The sequence below is a fragment of the Carcharodon carcharias genome, chromosome 16 (genome assembly GCF_017639515.1).
Source record: "Carcharodon carcharias isolate sCarCar2 chromosome 16, sCarCar2.pri, whole genome shotgun sequence".
NCBI classification, from domain to species: Eukaryota; Metazoa; Chordata; class Chondrichthyes; order Lamniformes; family Lamnidae; genus Carcharodon; species Carcharodon carcharias.
The window spans coordinates 94,315,080-94,337,942 of NC_054482.1; the positions used below are offsets into that span (position 1 = coordinate 94,315,080).

General features: G+C 45.1%; 1 protein-coding gene across 2 annotated transcripts in view; it reads right to left on the reverse strand.

Annotated features, from left to right (window-relative positions):
* Positions 1 to 9,669: 9,669 nt before the first annotated feature.
* The window catches only part of cfap57 (cilia and flagella associated protein 57), a 97,070-nt gene continuing 83,876 nt past the window's right edge, over positions 9,670 to 22,863 (reverse strand). For both annotated transcript variants that reach the window (XM_041207580.1, XM_041207579.1), the window contains exons 20-22: positions 18,232 to 18,375; positions 15,734 to 15,869; positions 9,670 to 10,286 (exon numbers count right to left, since the gene is read on the reverse strand). In XM_041207580.1, coding sequence (XP_041063514.1) covers positions 10,129 to 10,286; positions 15,734 to 15,869; positions 18,232 to 18,375 — 438 coding nt within the window. In that variant the 3' untranslated portion in view covers positions 9,670 to 10,128. The remainder of the gene's footprint in view (positions 10,287 to 15,733; positions 15,870 to 18,231; positions 18,376 to 22,863) is intronic.

Genomic DNA, 22,863 nt, shown 5'->3' on the forward strand with positions numbered 1-22,863 from the left:
TTAAATCTCTTATGATTATATTCTGACTCCACCTACTTCTGCTCCCATGTAGGTTTATGTAGATTTGTACAAACAGGTGTTTCAAGGGAAGGGCTGCGAGCACAACTAATCCAGAATCTCACAATGTGTTCAATACTCAGATATTCAAATTTTACTAGAGTTGAATTTTATTTGCTGCATTTTATTTTGCATTGTAGTCAGGTTTACATTGTAGTCTTTTATATGGGTATTAATGCAGTGTAGATGGACTCAGGGTTAATGCTGCAATTAGGTTGATGAGAGAAGGACCAGAGGGTGGGCAGGGGGGCATGGAAGCTCAACGTACAACTTCTGACCCCAGAGAACGTTGAGGAGCTCAAGAGGGATTACAAAGGTTGGAGAACCGTGAAACCCCTCTTTGAGTCCCTGACACACTGGTGGGAAGCGATCAAGGGAAACATCAAGAGGTTTCTCATTCTCAAAGGCACCCAGAAAGCTAGAAAGGAACAGAGGGAAATGTCCCGACTCCAGAAAGACATGCAGAATCTGCTCCGACTGCAGTCGATGGGGGTCGATGTCAAGGAGGAACTCCAAGAGGTGAAGAGCCAGCAACCCTCGCTCTTTGCCTCAGAGGCCTCCAAGATCATCTTCTGTTCCAGAGTCCGCTCCGTGGAGCAGGATGAGACATGCTCACGTTTCTTCTTCCAAAAGGTACACAGAGAGAGCTCTATGATCAGCCTGAAGGAAGAAGATGGCTCAATAAAGTCATCGCAGTCCGACATTTTGAGGATCAGCAAATCCTTTTATGCCGGATTGTATGATGTGAAGCCCACGGACAGCACGGCCTCCCAGTCCTTCCTGTCCTCTATCACAGAGGTCTTAGGTGACAGTACACGGGAGACCCTGGACAAATCGCTAACTCCTGATGAACTGACTAAGGCCCTTGAGTCCTTTGAGAAGAGTAAAACTCCCGGAAGCGACAGCTTGCCGGCGGAGTTGTATTCGGCTCTGTGGGACTGGATCGGCCCAGACCTACTAGAATTGTACAAGAGTATGCTCCTGGCCGGCAGTATGTCAGAATCCATGAGGAAAGGCATTATCACCCTCATCTACAAGCACAAGGGGGGAAGGGAGGAAATTAGAAATTGGTGATCCATTTCACTGTTGAATGTGGACTATAAGATTCTGTCCAAGGTCATTGCCAATTGGGTCAAATCTGCTCTGGAATTGGTGATCCACCCTGACAAGACCTGCACTGTGCCGGGCAGGAAGATTCCTGATAGCCTCGCGCTGCTCAGGGATACGATTGCCAATGCACAGGACAGGGGTGTGGATACCTGCCTCATCAGCCTGGACCAGGAGAAGGCCTTTGACAGAATATTGCACACCTACATGGTGGATGTGCTCTCCAAAATGGGGTTTGGGGACGGAATTCGCAATTGGATCCAACTGCTCTACACTAACATCAGTAGCGCAGTCTCAATCAATGGGTGGGAATCAGATAGCTTTCCGATTAAATCTGGAGTCAGGCAGGGCTGCCCTCTCTCATCTGTTCTTTTCATGTGTTGCATAGAACCCTTTGCTGAGTCCATCAGGAAGGATCCGGGCATAGGAGGAGTGACGATCCCAGGCAATGGATGCACTCAGATCAAAGCCTCCCTGTACATGGACGATGTCGCCGTCTTCTGCTCGGATCCGCTGTCGGTGCGCAGACTGATCCACATCTGCGACCAGTTCGAACTGTCCTCGGGAGCCAAGGTAAATCGTAGGAAGAGCAAGGCCATATTCTTCGGGAACTGGGCTGACCGATCTTTTGTCCCCTTCACTGTCAGGGCTGATGGCCTGAAGGTGCTGGGGATATGGTTCGGAGGGACCAGGGCATGCGTTAGAAACTGGAAGGAGTGAGTGTCTTTGGTGAAAAGAAAACTGGGCATGTGGGAGCGACGCTCCCTCTCCATTGCGGGTAAGAACCTGGTCATCAGGTGTGAGGCACTCTCGCTGTCGCTGTAGGTGGCACAGGTCTGGCCCATTCCACACTCCTGCATGATGGCGATCACCCGAGCCATCTTTCGCTTTATCTGGAGGTCGAAAATGGATTGTGTCCGCAGGGACGCGATGTACAAGCCTCTAGATAAAGGGGGAAAAACATGCCCAACATCGCCCTCATACTGATGTCCACCTTTGTGTGCGGCTGCATCAAGCTGTGCGTAGACCCTCGATATGCAAACACCAACTGTCACTACGTGCTGAGGTTCTACCTGTCCCTGGTGTTGTGAAGGATGGGTCTGGCCACATTGCCACGGAACGCTCCAAGTAGTTGGACCGTGCCGTACCACCTGTCCTTGGTGGAAAAATTTATGCAGAGAAACACCTTTGACCACAAGTCCATCAGGCAGTGGTCGGCACGTAACGTCTTAGAGGCCCTGAGGGAAAAGGAGAGGGTGGATCCTGTGGGATGGTTCCTCGAGCAGACTGTCAAAGTCATTTGGCAGAATGCCTTATTGCCAGAACTTTCCAGCAAGCACCAAGACATAGCTTGGCTGGTGGTGAGAAAGGCCCTCCCAGTCAGATCCTTCCTACACGCCAGGAGTCTCACTCCCTCGGCACGTTGCCCTCGAGGTGGCTGTGGTGGGGAAGAGACCGTTGTTCACCTCCTTGTAGATTGTGCCTCTGCAAAGAAGTTCTGGAGAGAGATGCAGTGGTTTCTGTCAAGGTTCAAGCCGAGCAGTTCTGTGACACAGGACTCTGTGCTCTATGGGCTGTTCCCAGGGACACACACCGAGACGAACATCAACTGCAGCTGGAGGATCATCAATTCAGTGAAAGATTCTCTTTGGTCTGCCCGAAACTTGTTGGTCTTCCAATGCAAAGAGTTATCACCGACCGAGTGTTGCAGACTGGAACATTCCAAGGTCCAGGAATACATGCTGAGGGACGCACTAAAGCTTGGGGCAGCTGCCGCAAAGGCGCAGTGGGGAAGGGTCGCTGCCTAAGACCTTTCTGCCACGGTGCACCGAGGGGCTGGGAACTGTGTAGTGCCCCTCGGGATGTACAGCTCAAAATGAAAGTCTGAAAATGATTGTAATATACATTGTTTGTACTGATGCACCTTGTGATACATGTTGTAAAAGTTGAACCTGATTGTACTTTTGTAATGGTGACTTTGAAATGGCTTGGAATGTTGTTGAAGATGCTTTATGAATAAAGTATATTTTAGCAAAAAAAAGACAGTAAAATCCATTGATCGTATGTACTTTGAAATGAATTTTTCCAGTATTTCTCAGATATTGGGATGGGGCCGATAGGATGCTGGTTACCTGTTCCAATAACAAAACTCACAAAACCCTATTGCAATAGTTATCAAGTAAAGTTCCTGCTTCTCAGCCCTTCAGACTAGGAGGGTCTCAGCTTTGATTCTAGTCTATCTTGAGTTAGCTCATCACAGTGATGAAAATAGTTGAACCACAATTGCTGTGGGCTTGGGAAAGGAAAACAGGGTTTCTGGTTGTTCAGATTGTATAAAGCAATTCCTACTAGAACTGCAAAAGTGTGGATCCAGCTGGGTAAGGGCAGAATTGGGCATATAGCTGTGATGTTGCCACAGTCTGATAAGCCTACTGTTGAGCATTCCCTGTTGGTGCTCGCCACTTGGTCAAGGTACAGGATATCTAGCAACGAGAGAATTTTAACCCTAACCACTCAGCAGAAACTAGGGGTGAGTTAAAATACCCCAGGTGATTTACCTAGCTGCAAAGCTTCCAGGATCCTGACATTTCCGGTTATAATGAACGTTTCTACACACGTGATTGAGACACTTCCCAAAGCCAGCAGGGTCCTAATGCACATATGTTAATAGGGGTCTGATAAAATATTTAAGCCCAACACCAATTTTAGCTTCAGCCTGAGTACAGAAGCTGCTACATATTTCCTGCCAGGTGAAAACCAGTGCCAACAGGATCAGGAACCTGAAGAGGCCCTCCAAGGTAAGATATTTGACTTTACTTTTTGGGGGCCTGAAGGAGTGCTTATGGGTGAACCACGAGGCACCTGATTTTCCAGAGACTGGAAGCTGGTCCCCATCTGAGCATATTAATGGAGCCCAGTGATTAAAATCCCTGTGACTTTATACCACTGCAGCCTGGCAAGAAAAGAACTGAACCAGCAGTTTCTTTTCAACAACCACTGGCAATGTCTTCAGCTAAGGAGAGGTGTGAAAATTGAAAAACACAAAAGTGCATCAAAAATCATTGAACAATAAGAACTACTTATATCTGTAAAGCATCTTTAACAAAATAAACATCCCAAGGCACTTCACAGGAACGTTATAAAGCAAAATTAGACACCGAGTCTCTTAAAAAGATATTAAGGCAGATATGGCCAAAACTTGGTTAAAGAGATAGGTTTTAAGGAGTGTCTTAGAGGAGGAAAGAGAGGTAGAGAGGCGGAGAGATGCAGGGAGGGAATTCCAGAACTTGGAGTCTAGGCAGCTGAGGTGTGGCTATCCTTGGTAGATTGACTAAAATCAGGAATCCTTAAGAGGCCAGAATCAGATGAGTGAAAATATCACAGAGGGTTGTGGGGTTGGGGGAGATAGCAGTTCGGGAGGACTGAGGCCATGGAGGGATCTGATACCTGTATTATTTCAGATATTACATCTACTCAACTTTTTAGGTGAACCTGTTTCACAGGGACCTCAGAATCAGTAAGTCATAGGATCAGGTCCCACCCCAATATATAAACTAGGCTGACATACTACTACAGTACTGAGGTAATGCTGCATTGTTGGAGGTGCCATCTTTTGGTTGAGATAGTATTCACCAGCCTCTTCCTGTGACAAATAACTGTTAAGGATCCAAAGACATTATTTGAAGAGATGCAGAGAATTTTCCACTTCTTAGCAAGTTTTTCTCTTTCAACCAACAGCAATGACAAATGTGATCATTTTCTGGTTAGTCTTGGGACCTTGTGCGTTAATTGGCAGTCATGTTTACCTGCACTGCAATAGTCACTGCCCTTCAAAGTAAATTGCATGAAATGCTTTGGTATGTTTCTGAGTGATGCAGTAATGTAACGTAAAATCATTTATTTCTAGCAAATTTTTAATCATATGAGATTGAAGACTTTTTTAGGCAGCATTATGATGAATTCTCCAATGTGTTTGAATAGCTAAGTATGGCACAGATAAAGCAGAGAAAAGTTCAAAGGGCTACTTGCAGGTGGCACAGCAATTATTTTTATTGAGTTGGTTAGCTTAAATTGTTGAGCTTCGTGCTAGGCCATCATTTGTAATGTTGTGGCTGTGAATTACTAGCCAAACAATAAAGATATAAGAAATATCTTGCATTCATATAGCACCTTCCAGACTCTCAAAGCACTTCACGACTACTGAAGTGTTTTATGAAGTGCACTTCAAATGTTGGAATCTGGGAAACACGATATCTCCTATGTGATATGTGATAATTGATGGTGACTTGTATGCCTGCTGTCCCGCTTCCATTTCTGGTGGCACCAATTTTCACAAGGGCGGGGATGGGAATGTGAGCCTACGAACTCACCCACACTGCTAAACAAGCCAATTAACATTAAGTGGTTGCGAAAACCCCATCTCTGGGAAGGTTTTGGATTTTCCTGGAGGTAGCTGGCTTTCAGGCAAGGACCATGTCAGGGGTGAATCATGGAGGCCTGAAAGGTTTTAAGCTGCTCACAGGTGAAAAGGCTTACCCCTTTGAAGTAACCCCATCTCAGGTCAGGGGAGGAGACAGCATTAAAAATGTTGCCAGTTTAGTTGGGGTTGTCACCCTCCTGGGCATGAAAACAGTGGACAGGGCTGTTTGGACTCTACCTGAGCACCAGGAAGGGTGCAGCTGGAAATGAATGCTGCACCATCAGAAATCGAGACCATTGGGGATGAGAAGCAGCAGCTGCACAGGAACCCAGAGGAGAAGGGCAAGACCCATGAAGGAGAATGAGATACTACCCTAAAAACAGGATCTATAAGCAGAAGAGAAGGGACCTGTAGCCCTCTAAGCAGAAGGACACAGACATCTGTTCCCTCGTCAGGGTGGACCTCTGCAGCATCTCACAGGTAGCTGCATCCTGGTGCAACACCCAGCTGACAGATGCCCTCGACAACAAGGCAGGACAACACATCAGATTCACAACTGATGGGTCTTCGCAGGCTCAGAGGGCACTGATTCTAGTACCTGGACTGGTCAGGTGGTGGCCTGCAATTCCCTACTGTAAGGGTCTTGTCTTGTAGTGGTCTGCGGCATTCTCCATTACGTGGCCATCCAGAGAGGTGTGGACCTTGAGGACAGTGAGGCCCTGACAGGAGAAAGCTGATTGAAGGAGGAGCAGGGACCAAGAGGGAGGGGAATTGGAGGCAGAGGGAGATGATGGCAAAGAGAGGTGTCCCTGCTGCCTGTCAAGGTGGCATCTCCCTGCCACCCTCTGGGAAGAGGGTCTCCCTCCTCTCCTTTATGAGTGCCAGGCCTCCGGTTCCCCTGTGACATCCTGCTTTCCCGTGGTGCAGTGGGAGATGGTGGTGTCGTGCTAATGTCACTGGACCAGTAATTGAGAAGCCCATGCTAATGCTCTTGGGAACATGGGTTCAAACATGGCAGCTAGTGGAATTTAAATTCAATCAACCAAAAATCTGGAATTTATCTATCAATGATTATTGTAAAAACCCATCGGGGTCACTTACGCCCTTTAGGGAAGGAAATCTGCCGTCCGTACCTGGTCTGGCCTACAGGTGACTCCAGACCTACACCAGTGTGGTTGATGCTTAACTGCTCTCTGAAATGGTCTAACGAGCCACTCAGTTCAAGGGATGGGCAAAAAATGCTGGCCTTGCCAGTGATGCTCACATCCCATGAAAGAATAACAAGTAGCTTTGGCACAAACTCTCTCCCGCAGGACAACCAGCAGCCTCAGTGATGGCTGCCATGGACATCAGAATGAGTCTACACTCTGACCTGCCTTAATTCCTGCCTTCACTGTCATCCACCTGGACCCCCCTCCCTCTGGCCTCTTACCTGTTCCTGATCTTTTCATTGAGAAGTGTCGGCGTGACATCAGCCATCTCAATTTCTCTGCTCCTCTCACCCACTCTAACCTGTCTCCTTCTGAACTTGCTGCACTCTGTTCTCTTAGGTCCAACCCTGACTTTGTTATCAAACCTGCCGACCAGGGTGGTGCTGTTGTTGTCTGGCGCACTGACCTCTACCTCGCAGAGGCTGAGCGCCAACTTTCAGACACTTACTCCTACCTCCCTCTGGACCATGACCCCACCACCAAAAATCAAGCTATTGTTTCTGTAACTGACCTCATCTCCTCCGGAGATCTTCCCTCCACAGCTTCCAATATCATAGTGTCCCGACCCCAGACAGCCCGCTTCTACCTCCTCCCAAAAATCCACAAACAGGGCTGTCCTAGTAGGCCAATCGTGTCAGCCTGCTCCTGCCCCACGGAACTCATTTCTTCCTACCTTGATTCCATTCTCTCTCCCCTTGCCAGTCTCTTCCCACCTACATCTGCGATTCCTCTGATGCCCTACATCATATCAACAATTTCCAGTTCCCTGGCCCTAACCACCTCCTCTTCACCATGGATGTTCAATCCCTCTACACCTCCATCCCCCGCCAGGATGGTCTGAGGGCTCTCCGCTTCTTCCTTGAACAGAGGCCCGAACAATCCCCAGCCACTACCGCTCTCCTTCACCTGGCTGAACTTGTTCTCTCACTGAATAATTTCTCCTTAAACTTGTCTCAGTTCCTCCAAATAAAAGGTGTGGCTATGGGTACCCGCTTGGGCCCCAGTTATGCCTGTCTCTTTATGGACTATGTGGAACATTCCTTGTTCCAGTCCTACTCAGGCCTCCTCCCACAACTCTTTTTTTGGTACATCGATGACTGTTTTGGTGCCACTTCATGCTCTCGTCTGGACCTGGAAAAATGTATCAATTTTGCTTCCAATTTCTACCCCTCTATCACCTTCACATGGTCCATCTCCGACACTTCCCTTCCCTTCCTTGACCTCTCTGTCTCCTTTTCTGGTGATAGACTGTCCACCAATATTCATTACAAGCCCACCGACTCCCTCAGCTACCTCAACTACAGCTCCTCACACCTCGCTTCCTGTAAGGACTCCATCCCATTCTCTCAGTTCCTTCGCCTCTGTTGCATCTGTTCCGATGATGCCACTTTACAAAACAGTGCTTCTGACATGTCTTCCTTCTTCCTTAACTAAGGTTTCCCACCCAACTGTGGTTGACAGGGCCCTCAACTGTGTCCGACACATCTCCTGTGCCTCTGCCTTCACACCTTCCCCTCCCTCCCAGAACCACTATAGGATCCCCATCATCCTTACTTTTCACCCCACCAGCTCCACATTCAAAGGATCATCATCTGCCATTTCCACCAACTCCAGCACAATGCCTCGACCAAACACACATTCCCCTCACCCCCAACTGTCAGCATTCTGTAGGGACCATTCCATCCAGGATACCCTGGTCCACTCCTCCATCACCTCAACCCCTTCCCACTGCACCTACCCATACAATCGCAGAAGGTGCAATACCTGCCCCTTTACCTCCTCCCTTCTCACCGTCCAAGGGCCCAAACACTCCTTTCAGGTGAAGCAGTGTTTCACTTGCACCTCCTTCAATTTAGTCTACTGCATTCGCTGCTCCCAATGCGGTTTCCCCTACATTAGAGAGGCCAAACGCAGACTGGGTGACTGCTTTGCAGAACACCTTCAGTCTGTCCACAAGCATGACCCAGACCTCCCTGTCACTTGCCATTTCAACACACCACCCTGCTCTCATGCCCACATGTCCATCCTTGGCCTGCTGCAATGTTCCAGTGAAGTTCAACGCAAACTGGAGGAACAGCACCTCACCTTCTGACTAGGCACTTTACAGCCTTCAACAACTTCAGACCATGAACTCTCTCCTCTATCCTCACCCACTTTTTAATCCCTTTTTCAAAATTTATTTTTCCTCACATCTTTTTTTTTTGTTTTATTCATTTATTCATTGTTTTATCCCCTCTATCCCATTTTCTATCCTTTTATCCCCTTCACCGTCCCCTCCCACCACCCCACCCCCACAAGGGCCATCTGTTACTTGTTCATGTTGTTCTTTCCAGAGTGCTTACCCTTGCCCTGCTATTATCACATTCTGCTTTCTTACCTTAATGCCACCATCAGCACCTTTTTTAGTCCTTACCACTATCACTCACACTCCCTTTGTCCTTTAGTTCATGACACCTTTGTCAATCTCTCCTTTGGCCCCACCTATCGCTGGCCGTCTATCCAGTTTCACCTGCTCCACCCCTTAAACAATATAAATTTGATCATATTTCTACTTCTCTTTAGCTCTGAAGAAGGGTCAAATGGACTCGAAACGTTAACTCTGTTTCTCTCTCCACAGGTGCTGTCAGACCTGCTGAGTTTTTCTCTCACTGGCTCTAATTGGACAGGAAACCCATCTCCATATCAATTAAGGGTTCAACCCCACTAAAATCTGAACTTCAGCCAATTTCCCACCGGAGGTGGGTTCCTTATACAGAAACAGACTCGGCTCTTGTTCCCCACTTCAGTGGTGAAAGTCCAGCCCACCAGAGGGAGCTGCTGAGCAGGTACAACACAGAACCTTTAACACATGCAATCTCCAGTTGCTTTAATTTGTTGATAAATATTGACCCTAACTTTCACAATTATTTACTGTGCTGCACCTGGCTGTCCCTGTGATTATTTGAAGAACACAGATTACATCAGACTTGAGTCAAAAAATGATAAAGTCCTCTTAAAATAGGTTTAACTTATTTAAAATAACATCTAATTTGCTTAAAGGAACCAAGCTAATTTGAATAAATAAGTGAAGCATCCTACTGATTGGGAAACAATTTTGCTTAATGAAGTACAGATAATGAAAAAGTGAATAATATATCCTTTAAGCACTGGTCACGTCATTTTTTTGAAACAGATTGGGAATATTCAACAGACCAGCAACTTTTGAAAGGAAGGAATAAACTGACTGACTTGATATTAAGCACAATTCATCAGGAATTGTGTTGACAGTTCATTGTGTGCACACGAGGAAAGAAGTACATGCCACACTGGCTTCTTGTATATTTGAAATGTTCATTAGATAGTAAGAGCAGGTAATACTCCAACAGATTGGCCTTCCTTTGTCGGAATTTGCTCCCGAAGTTGTTTAATTTCCTGTCGCTGAAGTTCAATGATCTGTTCTGACTCATGGTCAAAATGAAGACGCGAGACTGCCCCACTCCGTGAGCAATTATCTGGGAAAAGAAAACAAAACAGATACATTTGTGGTTTTATCCAATATACAGGTATTGAACTGTTCCTCCGTATAGAGAGAAACAAATATACGCATTTTGCCCTTGTATTGAAGTGGTTTCCTTTATTAAATTTTTCTGAACTTAAACTAAGGCATGGAGGTGCCTCAGGGAGATTTCTGCACTCTTTCACACACGTGTGAAAGAGCGCAGGTCCTGACTCAGGTGATCCCCCCAACGCCCGCAAAGGGGAGCGCACAGTGCTTTCGGGTGCGCATCACACTGGACAGGCCTTAATTGGCCCGCCCATGTAAAATGGCGGCGCAGCCCCAATTGGGGAGGCCGATCGGGTTCACACCCGCGCCCACCTGACCCCGCACAACCTCCCCCGACGGTGGGGGGTGGGGGGGGATTTCTGCCCATTAAAAATGCAGCAGTCAATTTATGCTTAGCAAGGTTTAACAAACAGCATGTAATAATGACCATATAATTTGTTTTTAGTGATGTTGATTGATAAGCATTGGCCTGGGCACCAGGGATAACTGCCCTGCTCTTCTTTGAAATAGTGTCATGGGATCTTTTACGCCCATCTGAGAGAGCATTGGTTTAACGTCTCATCCAAAAGGCAGCACATCTGACACAGCAGCTCCCTCAATACCACACTGGAATGTCAGCCTAGAATTTTGTGCTCAAATCTCTGGAGTGGGACTTGAACCCTCAACCTTTTGACTCAGAGTTGAAAGTGCTATCCATTGACCCATGTGGATGATCAGAGGTTTCTCAGGTGAAAAACATCAGCATGCAGGTTGGCTTAGCATCATTACTATCAGTCAACACTGGGGGTATTACTTGCTATGAGGTTGTTTTCTATGATGTCTACAAAGACTTCTCCTAGCATGAGAATGCTCACAAAATAACATCTGCTTTGAAAACCTAATTTCTGATATCTGAGTGACTTGGCTGACGTAACAAAACTCTTAAATTATTATTCTGATGACTGTTTCACTAGCTTTTGATAGGATTCAGGAGTTCGTGCTTTTGTCTTGCTGTTATAAGCACTGTATCGACTGGAAATGATCCTTGTGGAATTTGTTAAATTCCTCCAGCTCATCCAAGCCTTGTATCTGTAGGACATTTGAAACCACTATTGTACTTAAGACTTCCACTTGGTTTCCAATGTGATGTCATACAAATTCTTAAGCATGCTCATATATTAAGATCGATTCATGTATGCAATCTTTTGATGCTTGATCAATAAGTGCAATGTTGGAGAGCTCACTTTACAGAAAGATAGCTTATCTGACAGGATCTTTTTTCAATTCAGATCTGAAGAAGCTTCCATGTCTGGACTGAGCCTGGTCAGCACCTCAGACATAGGGGTAACAAAACAAAAATTACAGAAAGAATGTGGCCTTTCAGAACCTTTGATGTAATTGATATTTCATCTACATCACCATCCTCTTCCATTGAAATCTCAGAAAGAATGAACAAACAAACAGGAGCTTTCTCTTGAAGCAAAACAGGCGCAGAAATAGATCCTGATTAGCAGAGGGTGTTTTAGTTTCAAGGAAAGAAGATCTATCAAATAGAGAATCTTTCTACTTCATCTACCTTTTAATTCTGACTAAGTAGTTATTTATCTTTCAATGAATGCCATCTCATTTTTGGGGGCAATTAAGATAGCTCAAATACAGATACAATGTAGTCAACGTTAAACAACATTTGTAAAGGGAAATGGGTTACTCCTTTTAGCTCCTCTACAATAGCAATTTTGGATGAGGATTTGAAATTCATGCAAGGTGTCACTGCAGGTTCTATAGAATGACTGGATCATGCTAAATAGTGAGAGTGAAGAACATATGCTACCTTCCAGCTTGACTATCCTAGTTAACTGCTGAGTTTTTCCAGCTATTTTTGTTTCTGTTTCAGATTTCCAGCATCCGCAGTATTTTGCTTTTATCTTATTTGCATAGAATTATAATCTTAAAGTCACTCCAGGGCTTCTATTATACTACATATATGTTTTCCAAATGATTCAAGGCAGTAATTTACAAAATGTTGATATGAGTGTCTGGTGACCTAGTACAGGCACACTCTTGGACATTCACATAATGGGAAAACTACGCAAGTGTCAAACTGCAGATAAAAATTGGGAATAACTTCCTGTTGGTGCAGCTAAGATTAGGCAGAATTTTCAAATCATATTCTCAGCCAAAATGGCAGGACCTATAGTAGGTCAGTAACCTGTTAGAATTTGTAGCCGGCTTTGCTGTACCTCCTTAACATGGTTCTTTGCATTAGCATCCCGCTTTGAGTTTTCTTGATGAATCAGAGTTGGCAGGTGAGATGACACGCCGAATCTGTCAAAGGGAGGATTTTCAATTAAATGGACCTCGGCATAGGTCAGAATGGTTGACCTGGATATGGATTCCTGAGGTTGCAGCAACCATAAGAATGGAGACGAGACCTGGGAAGGCTGTCTCCCAGGTCTCTCAGACATACTTGGAGATTCTGCTGCTGAATCAGAGGTATTGCAGCATAGGGAAATTTGTTTCCCAAGGATGAGAGGAGGAGCTTGGCTTGGCTGGTGATGAGAAGGGCCCTCCCTGTCAGATCCTTCCTACATGCCTGGAGTCTCATTTCCCTCTGCATGTTGCCCTCAAGATGGTTGTGGAGGGGAAGAGACCATCATCTAACTCCTTCTGAAATGTGTCTTTGCAAAGAGGGTCTGGAGAGAGATGCAATGGTTTTTGTGGCGGTTCATCCTGAGCAGGACTACATGCTGAGGGATGCACCAAAGCTTGGGGCAGCAGCTGCAGAGGTGCAATGGGGAAAGGTTGCTGTCTAAGGCCTTTCAGCCATAATACACTGAGGAGCTAAAAACTGTGTAGAAAGCCTCGGGTTGAATGCCTGGATAGAACAAAAATCAGTAAAAGCTGGGAAATAAGAGTACTTGTCCAAACTGATTTTTCCTTCTGGGCGACATGGAATGCATTTTGTGTATATCAAGAGTATTGCAATGGTATTGAGGCACCTCAGAGTGGAACATGCTGCATGGAGAAAAGATGAATCTTACTGCACTTTCTGTAATGTATTTTTACAAATTATATGAATAAAGTATATTTTTGTGAAAAAAAGGTTGAGAGGAAGAGGCCAGCCTCTTAAACGAAGCATGCATGGAAGAGCCAAAGAAGTCAGCAGCAGGATTGTGATCCCTCCACCCTGGAGACAGTGAACTAAGAGGATCCAGAACCTCAAGGTGGTGGCAAAGGTGAGTGGCATCACACTTTCAGGTGCCAAGTCTCACACTCCGGCTTTCCCAGCATTCTCTTGCACAACCCCAGACCAACACACCTGCAGCTTCACTCATTCCACTCTCTTCAGGCATCTGGACAGCCAACATTCACACTCATCCTCATCCTGTTGCCTTCAAATGTCTCATAGTCACTCTCCATAAATATTGACTTTCCCTTCTTACCACGCAATTCATTTCAACTCATTTGGCTCTCTGATTTCACTCCTTGCAGGTGGAGAGAGTGCACAACTTCTTCAGAGACCTGGGGTGGGGACAATGGCCCTTCAATAATGGACAGCTTGACAGTCATAGTGAAGGAAATCTTGTTCCAGGAGGCCTCAGATGCCATGAAAGCCTAAGCCTCAAGGGGCTGGTGCTTGTAGATGTCAAGAGAGATAATCCTCTGCCTGGAGATCCTGTGTTTGGGGGGGGGAGGGGGGAAGGCGGGGGGCGGGGGGGGGGGGGGTCTCATCTCCTTGGAACTGAATCTCAACCTCTGCTCTGTGGAATGGCATGTGGCTGAGGAGGAAGAGAGCTGGTGCTGCAGTTGCTCCTGGTGCTGTTGCTGCTCCTCTTGTTCCTCATCAGAGGTCTAGTCTGCTGCTACATAAGATGCTTCCATGCTGTAGTGAAGGTTGACAGTGAGGATTTGAGATGAAAGATGAGTATACTCCAAGGCATTTGAAAGTAACTCCAAAAGGTTAAAATTGACCCTCAAGATCGTAATTTCAGAACGTGAGAAGTAATCCTACAAGCAGCAGCCTTTCACTGTGGCTGTCCACAAGCTTAGTGATTTCAGTCTTTAAAGTCATCCTAGCACGTCAATTAAATTAAGTTAGCACTCCCTCTGTGCTCTCACCTCGTGGACCCGAGTGGGATCCAGAGAGCTTGGAGAATCTGTGCTGTACGCTGGCTTGTTAAAGCCAAATTGCAGGGTTAAAGTGAAATTTAAGATATTCAAATAGTTCATTAATTACTTTCCAGATATCTGTAAGGGGGTTGCCCACTCACCTCCAAACACGCCTGGGACAAATCCGAAAGTGGATGACATGATGTCAGGTTCGCGATCTAATGGCATTTTTCAGGCATTTAACTCCGTTCCCGTGACTCTACCTGTGCCCACAGTTAATTTATATTAAATGTGTATATTGTATGCTGGTGGTGGGCATTAATCAGGCATTCACTTTAGCTCCTATAAACAGGCACAGACTAAAACTATAATTGTTGGGTTAGGAGGTATATGCTTGTAATGTGCAGCTCTGTAAATAAATATGAAATACTATCTTTCACCAACTAAGATAGTTTCTGGAATAGAATGCTCACCAACACTGACCTGCATCCTACCCCCCCACTCAAACCCCTGCCAGTTAAAATCTACCCATTGTGTCAGTTACTCTTCTAAAAAAAAAAGCCTGGTATATGTTAGTAAAAGCATAGTCCCAGACTTTGTAGGATACAGTGGAAGGGAATTTCTACAGGGGTTCTCCCAATTGTCTGCTATAACTTTAGTAGAGTGAAATGGAATCCTTGGAAAAACGGCATCATTAAAATGGATGATCAACGATCAGGTGAATTCCCATGGAGATTCAGCCCCAATATCTTAAGCATATGAAAAAGAAACAAATTCACAAAGAATTTTCTAGTCAGGAAAAGTGACCGCAGAGAAGCAGATGCACATCAGATGGGTGTGACTCCAGACCCACAGCAATGTGGTGGACTCTTCAATGTTCTCTGGCTGAGCCAGCAATGCCCACATCCCATGAACGAATAATAAAAGAAGTAAAAACATAAGGGAACCTGTCCAATTTTCTGTTCATTTGAGTTAATAGGCAGGAAGTTGTGTTGGCCTCTCCCATTGGTGTAAGCTCTTCTCTGCCTGCTTTTTCTGTACTCACTTTGCCTAGGAAATTCAAAACCTCCAGGTGCAAGACCAGGAAAACTGCCCCAAAGTTTTTCCTAAATTTCGTAAGGTGTTGTTCGTTTGTTTTTGAAGTACAATTTGTCTGTTTGAAAACTGGTAGCGATGATTCTAAATCAATAAAGGCCCCAAGATTGGTTCATAAGGATCATACACGTGGAATAAACATATTGCATATTCCAAGCTTTCTTTTTCTGCTTTATTTAAAAATTACTGATGATATTTAAATGCTTTTACCTTTAAATTCAACAGCACATGGTTTCTTGTTCTTCTTACTGGCTCCAAGAGCTACTTCCAGGTCATGTATCTTGATTCGAGAAACCTTCAATTCATGCCGCAGGTCATTAATCTCCTTAATCAGAGCAACATTTTCCTGAGAGAGGAAAATAACTTGGATTAGAAATTGGTTTAATGGGTTATTAAACAAAAAAGAGCAAGAGTGCAGAGAAATGATTACTATACCCTGTGCCTCAAAGCAGAAGGAAGAACTAGATGACGAAACCCAATGTGCAACAACACCTGGTTTAAAGTTTCATGCATGAGCTTAAGTTGCCAGTCATTTCTTATCTCTGGTTAAGTTATAAGAGACCGTACTAATGGTGAGTAGTAATGGTAATAATCATGTCATTTAGAATGATCTTCCATCTTTACAAAATGTTATGGTTTGTATAGAAATAAACTAAAAATCCAGTCTACTTTCAGGTGCTTCTGTCACCATCTCTCTTTGGTTGCCATCTTACACAACAGCTTGCATTTAAATAGAAAAAAGTGCCTAAACCTCAAGGTGCTTCACAGAGGCATAATCAGATTAAAATGGATGCAGGAACATAGGAGGAGAAATTAGAAGTGATCAGAAGTTTGAACAAAGAGGTGGATTTAAGAAGGCCCATAGAAAAGGAATGAGAGGCGGAAGTACAGAGAGGTTTAGGAAGAGAATCCAGAACATGTTGTTCAATGAAGGGGCAGAGAGTGGATATTATGCAAAAGGCTGTGTCACAAGTGCAAAGCGTTTGGAAAGGTTGGCGGGCTGGGAGAGCTTTTTGAGATAGGGAAGGACAAGAAAATGAAAGGGTTTTAACATAAGGGTAAGAGTTTTAAATTTGAAGACTTGGGAATGCAATAAAAGTCAGTAAGGGCAGGGGTAATGAGTGAATAGGATGGTGCAGGATGGGATACAGGCAGCAGAGTTTTAGATGAACTGAACTTTTCGGAGGGTATTACTTCGGCGTCATATGTGACCCCGAAAAAAGTTTTCAACCACATTAAGACCTCCTATTCCCACCTCTGTAATATGGCCCAACTCTTCCCTTGCCTTGGCTCTTCTGCTGCTGACACGCTTATCTAGGTCTTTATTACTTCCAGATTTGACTATTCTAAAGCACTCATGGCACATCTCCCATTCTCTATCCTCTGTAAACTTAAGGTTATCCCAAACTCTGCTCTCCTAAACACACCAAATCCTGTTCACCCATCACCTCTATGCTCTGTGCACCTCTATGCTCACTGACATGCACTGGCAGCTAGGGTTGCCAACCCTCCAGGATTGGCCTGGAGTCTCCAGGAATTGAAGATCAATCTCCAGGACACTGCTGTATGCAATTCTGAAGAAATATCATAGGGACATTAAAAAAGATAGTTTTCTTTTCATAATTTTCTTAGAATATTTCACTTTACCAGATATAAAGATATTGAAAATGGGAAAAAAGCATTATCTAATTGGATATTAAGTCTTTTTGCTTTCCAATTGGCATAGGAAGGCAGTACATCACAAGGATGGATGCGTTGGCTGACTAATGGCTGGAGCGTGAGGGCAAGTTATGTGAAGAAATCCCCAGAATACATTTAATCACAATTGGCAACCCTTCTGGCAGCACCTCAACTTTAAAATTCCCATCTTTGTTTTCAAACCTGTCCACGTCCTAGCCATCCCCTACTCCTGTAATCTCCTCCAGCCCTCCAACCTTCCTGGATATCTATGCTCCTCTAATTCTGGCTTCTTGAGAATCCTTGATTTTAATTGCTCCACCTTTGGTGGCCATAACTTCAGCTGCCTAGGCCCTCAGCTCTGGAAATCTCTCCCTAAACGCCTCTGCCACTCGACCTCTATTTCCTCCTTTAAAATTCCTTAAATCCGATCTCTTTGACCAAGCTTTTGCTCATCTGCCCTAATATCTCCTTATGTGGCTCAGTGTCATAATATAATGCTGCTGTGAAGCCCCTTGGGACGGTTTATTAGAAAGAAAGAAAGACTTACATTTATATAGCTACAGGGCATCTCAAAGTGCTTTACAGCCAATGAAGTACTTTTGAAATCTAGTCACTGTTGTAACATAGGAAATGTGGCAGCCAAGTTTTGCACAGCTAACTCTCACGAACAGCAATGTGATAACGACCAGATAATCTGTTTTTGTGATGTTGAGGGATAAATACTGGCCAACACACAGGGACTAACTTCCTGTTCTTCTTCAAAAAAATGCCATGGGATCTTTTATATCCACCCATCCAGGAGGCAAGGGCCTCGGTTTAATATCTCGTCCGAAGGACAGCATCTCCGACCATGCTGTACTCTCTCAGTAAAAGAGTCAGCATTGATTTTTGTGATCATGCCCTGGAGTGAGACTTGAGCTCAGAACTTTATGACTCAGAGGCGAAAATGCTACCCACTGAGCCACAGCTGACAAAAGGTGCTATAGAGATGCTATATAAATATATGTTGTTGTTGCTGAATCTCCTACCTGCATAATATGGACATTGTCAGCACGGTGAATCTCTGTGTCCTTCAATAGCTTTTTCTGTAGTGTTGCAATGCTTTTTTCCAAGTGGTTTCTTTGTCGTCCAAACTCTCGCTGAATGTCTGAATCAACAGCTGCAATTTCAAACTAGCAAATAGAATAAGTAGAGTTAAATATAGATGAACAATTAATTCATTTGAACAGCTAAGTAAATTGGATTTACCTCAACCCTGACCTCCATGAACTGAAAATCTGTTTTTCTCAGGGAATGAGCCAGAGTTATAATCCTGGCAGGTAAGGCCCACAAACAGTAAACAAATAGTTGGGAACAGAAAAAATAGTAACAAACACAAAAATTGCCATTTAAAATAATTCATCACTCCTGAACTATTTTTACCGTTAATAGAAGTTCAGGAGAATACAATGGTTAGCACAGCAATTCACACAGACTAAAAGTGCTTTTCAGCCTATGGCCTGAATATTAGCTCATCAGGTGGGCACATGCCTGACCCAACCGAGTGTAAAATGACGCGCGATGACGCTGGGCGAGCGTCCTGACATCATCGCACACTCGCACGATATTTTGGTCAGCAGGCACATGCCGGAGTCAGCAGCGCCGACGATTAAAAGGCCGGTTAAGGCCATTAAGAACGTAAAAGAAACAAATTTTTTTGACGGGCAGGCAAAAAGGCCAAGCAGCCTTTGCATTTTTTAGGAAACCTCATCCACAGGCAGGATGAGGTTTCCAACAACAAATAAAAATAAAATAAAAATTTTTAAATTTCATTTATAACATGTCCCTGCTCATGAGGGACATGTTCTATAACATTTTTAAAATCTTTATCTTTGATGTTTTAAGCTTTTCGTCTCCCTAAGGCAACTCTGTGTCTCAGGGAGCTTTTCCAGTGTGCACCCGTGTGAAGTTCGTGCTCGCACTCCTCCCTGCCACACCCCCCCAGCAACACAAGCAGCACTGAGTTTCACGCTGGGCAGGCCTTAATTGGTCCAGCCCCAATTGCAAGCGATGGTCAACTTCCCAACCACCCCCGTCCGTCCGCTGAGCCCATCCAACAACAGAAAAATCCTCCCCTATGTTGCAGTAATTATTGGTAGAACTTTAAACATAGATTACAAACTCTCTGAGATCTTCTTCATTCTTAGGAGATTTGATAGAGGTGCATAAAATTATGACAGGTTTAGATAAAGTAGACAAAGAAAACCTCTTCCCATTAGTGGATTTACAAGGACATGGGGACACAGATTTAAGATTTTGGGCAAGGGATGCAGGGGGAATGCGAGGAAGAACTTTTTCACACAGTGAGTGGTAATGGCCTAGAGCTCACTGCCCACGAGGGTGGTGAATGCAGAAACAATGATTTTAAAAGGAAATTGGATGGGCACTTGAAGGAAACAAACTTACTAGGCTACAGGTCCGAGTGGGAGAGTGGGACAGACTGGATTGCTGTTAGCTGGCATGGACTCGATAGGCCGAAAGGCTTCCTTCTGCGCCATGACTTCATGACCCGATAATGCAAGTATTTTCTGAGCACTTTATGGATTAGCTTATTTGCCACAGAGAAAAATCACATTTGAAAAGTCTCTTTTAAATCATTCCTTAATGTAGATGTCATGGTGCCACTGATGGAACCCTCACATCTCAAACCATTTAAATGTGCATTCTCCAGGGGCACTCGTTAATTTACTTCGAAATGATTCTCAGCTGCTATCATGTGAATCAAGACTTTGCTTGCACATTCTCTCTCATTGTCAAAATATTTAGAGAGGAGGGAGGAAATTCCTTTACAGAGATCGAGGGAGAATTATTACAGCATGGAATGACTTGCCAGAGGGAGTAGTTGAAGCAGATTAAAGTAGGATTGGATAAATATTTTATCCTCTCAGCCTCACAAAGGTAAGTCTAACTTTTACCTTAGAGGGGCTCTTCTGTCTTCAGAATAGTTACAGACCTGCTTCAGCCAGGCAGTTTCCCAGTTCAGGCCTCAGCTAAAATGGAATTGGGGTAATTTTCACGCAATAGGACCTGCAATTTCATAAATTCATGAGGCTCTTGCGTGCAGGTTAATATGGGAAGTGGCGTGAAAGGATCATGTTTTGAGTGGGGAGTAACCTGCTCACCTTTAACAGCTCACCTGGCCCCTCCCCACTGGGTGAGTAGAATTAAAATTAATCCAAGGAGGAAAAAATGCAGGTTACATGCAAAGAGCTCTTTCAAAGAGCCAACACAGGTTCAATGGGCCAAATAGCCTCCTTCTGTGCTATATTATTTTACGATTCTAAGTCTGTCAGATGGCCTCAACCTGCACTGTAAACCTCAATAAAATCTCAGTCCCAGGGCTACAAAAAGCAAGTCTGTACAATAGCTACACTTCCACATGACAAGTTGGGTTCTGGCACAACTAGTTATAGTCCATCAAGATTATTAGGTTGAGTTTTCAGCTATGTGTCAGTTCTGGGATGAACATCTGTACAACCCTACACTTCAAAGCATTAGTCATTGCTTTAGTTTAACATCAAAAACTGTAAAAGAGGTCTTGCTACTTGATGTCAGAAAATTATCTGAACAGACATCCTTTGTGCTGCTGGCATACATTCTGCAAAAATGATTAATCTTATCATGCATGATGACTTTATCAGTCTCAACTAATGTTGATGGAATTACATTGCCATCAGCAAACCATCAATACTGGCCCTCTTTATTCATTTGCCTGGCCAGGGTCATTGGGTATTAGGGCTTGAGCTGATATGACTCCCTAGGTCTTCCCTCCCTCTCTATTCCTTTAAGACACTCCTTAAAACAGAGGACAATAGATTTCTGGATACTAAGGGAATTAGAGATGTGAGGAAAGTGCAGGAAAGTGGAGTTCATGTAGAAGAGCAATCATTGGGCTGGATTTTCTGCTCCTGCCAGTGGCGGGAATTGTGGCGGGTGGGGGCACAAAATTTGGCGCAATGGCAAAAGTCAACTTTCTGCTGTTGGGGAAATAAGTTGGAATTTTCCCCTCCTGACTTTCATGGCGGGTCGAGTTTCCCACTGTTCCACGTCAGGAAACGCAATTGCATCCCTTTGCATCTCATGAATGCTCATTAAAAACCCAGCTCACCAGAATCGCGTTTGCACTCCAAAATCTAATTGCCCTGCTAGCGGATAATTAGACTGGTCTGATTCACAACCAGATATAAATGACGTGAACCTGGCCACCTGCACTTCACTCGCGGCCTCGAGGTTTGTACATGCAGTGTTCACCTACCTTTCACTGCACTGCTCTCATGGCTGCTCCGACTCAGTGCTAAGTCTGCTCAGGCAAGACCAGTGGGAATAGAAGGGGTGGAAGGCAGATGCATGACTGGGGGGGAGCAGGGGGAATTGACTGGACAGAGGCAAGGGAAGGGGTGGAAGGCAGATGCTTGACTTGGGGAGGTGGGGTTTGACTGGACCGAGGCAAGGGAAGTGCTGGAAGGCATGACTGGAGAGGGGGTGGTGACCGAGCACAGGAAGGGAGGGGTTGATAGAAACACATGACTGGGGAAGGTTTAAAGGAAGAGGGGAGATAAGTGTGAGTCAGTCCTGGGGCAATGCGCAGCACAGTGTGGGGGCCAGAATTTAAAGGCAATTCTGGGGCAGTGCAGACCATGCTGCATGGCTATGCCTGCCACGCATGTCTTGGTTCCAGTCCAGGGAGGGGGAGGCCTGTCTGTAGTGTCGGTTGTGCACAACATGGTATGCAGGGCATGGTCAGCCCTCACACATTTGGGTCCTGGGGATTGGTGGCTTGTCACTGGGCAGCAGATGGCACTGTCACAGAGAGGGGAGGCATCTGCAGCCTGTATTTGGTGAACTGGTAAGTAAGAGGGGGATAGACGATAGTCTCATGGGGGTTGGGGGGGAGTAGTCTTGGTAGGTCACTGCGCACAGGGCCTCAAGATGGAGAGGGGCGAGGTCAACATGGGGCATGGGGACATCGACAGAAAAACGTTCAGGGGGAAGTAGTTACAATGACGATGGGCTCCAGGGTTAAAGAGGGAGGCAGGAGAGTGATTGGAGGGAGTGAAACTTGCACATGATGAGCATCAAGAACAATAGGAGGGACTTGGATGGTAACAGGAAGGGGTTGGAAGCTTGTCTCGAAATAGAATGGGAGCTTCACCATCTCAAAAGCCCGATGGAGTGGTGCAGTTAGAAAATAACCTTAGAAAAAATCACCAGGGGAGGGGTCTGAGGGTTTTTGGGCTGATTGAGGGGCACCCTAATAATTACTGGTTCAGGACATGGAGATCAAGGCTTAGCTGAGATATGTTAGGAAGACTCAAATGCCAATTGAAGGATTTGGGCACCTTAACTCATGATGCACATTCTTGTTAGAATCCATCAGGGCTTGGGGCAAATTTTGATTTGGTGTGATTGATCATTAGACCCTCATAGAGGAATGTGAAAAGGTCAGAAGGATCAAACTATTAAGGGGTCATGGCTACAGTACATTTGCAATGTGCCCCAGACAACCCTACACATTGCAGTTGGGATGTGCAGGGCTTACATGGCTCAATGATTGCAGTCATTACATTAGTGCAAGGCCGGGCTCTAGTGTACTCCAAAGGAGGTAGTCTGACAATGTCCTG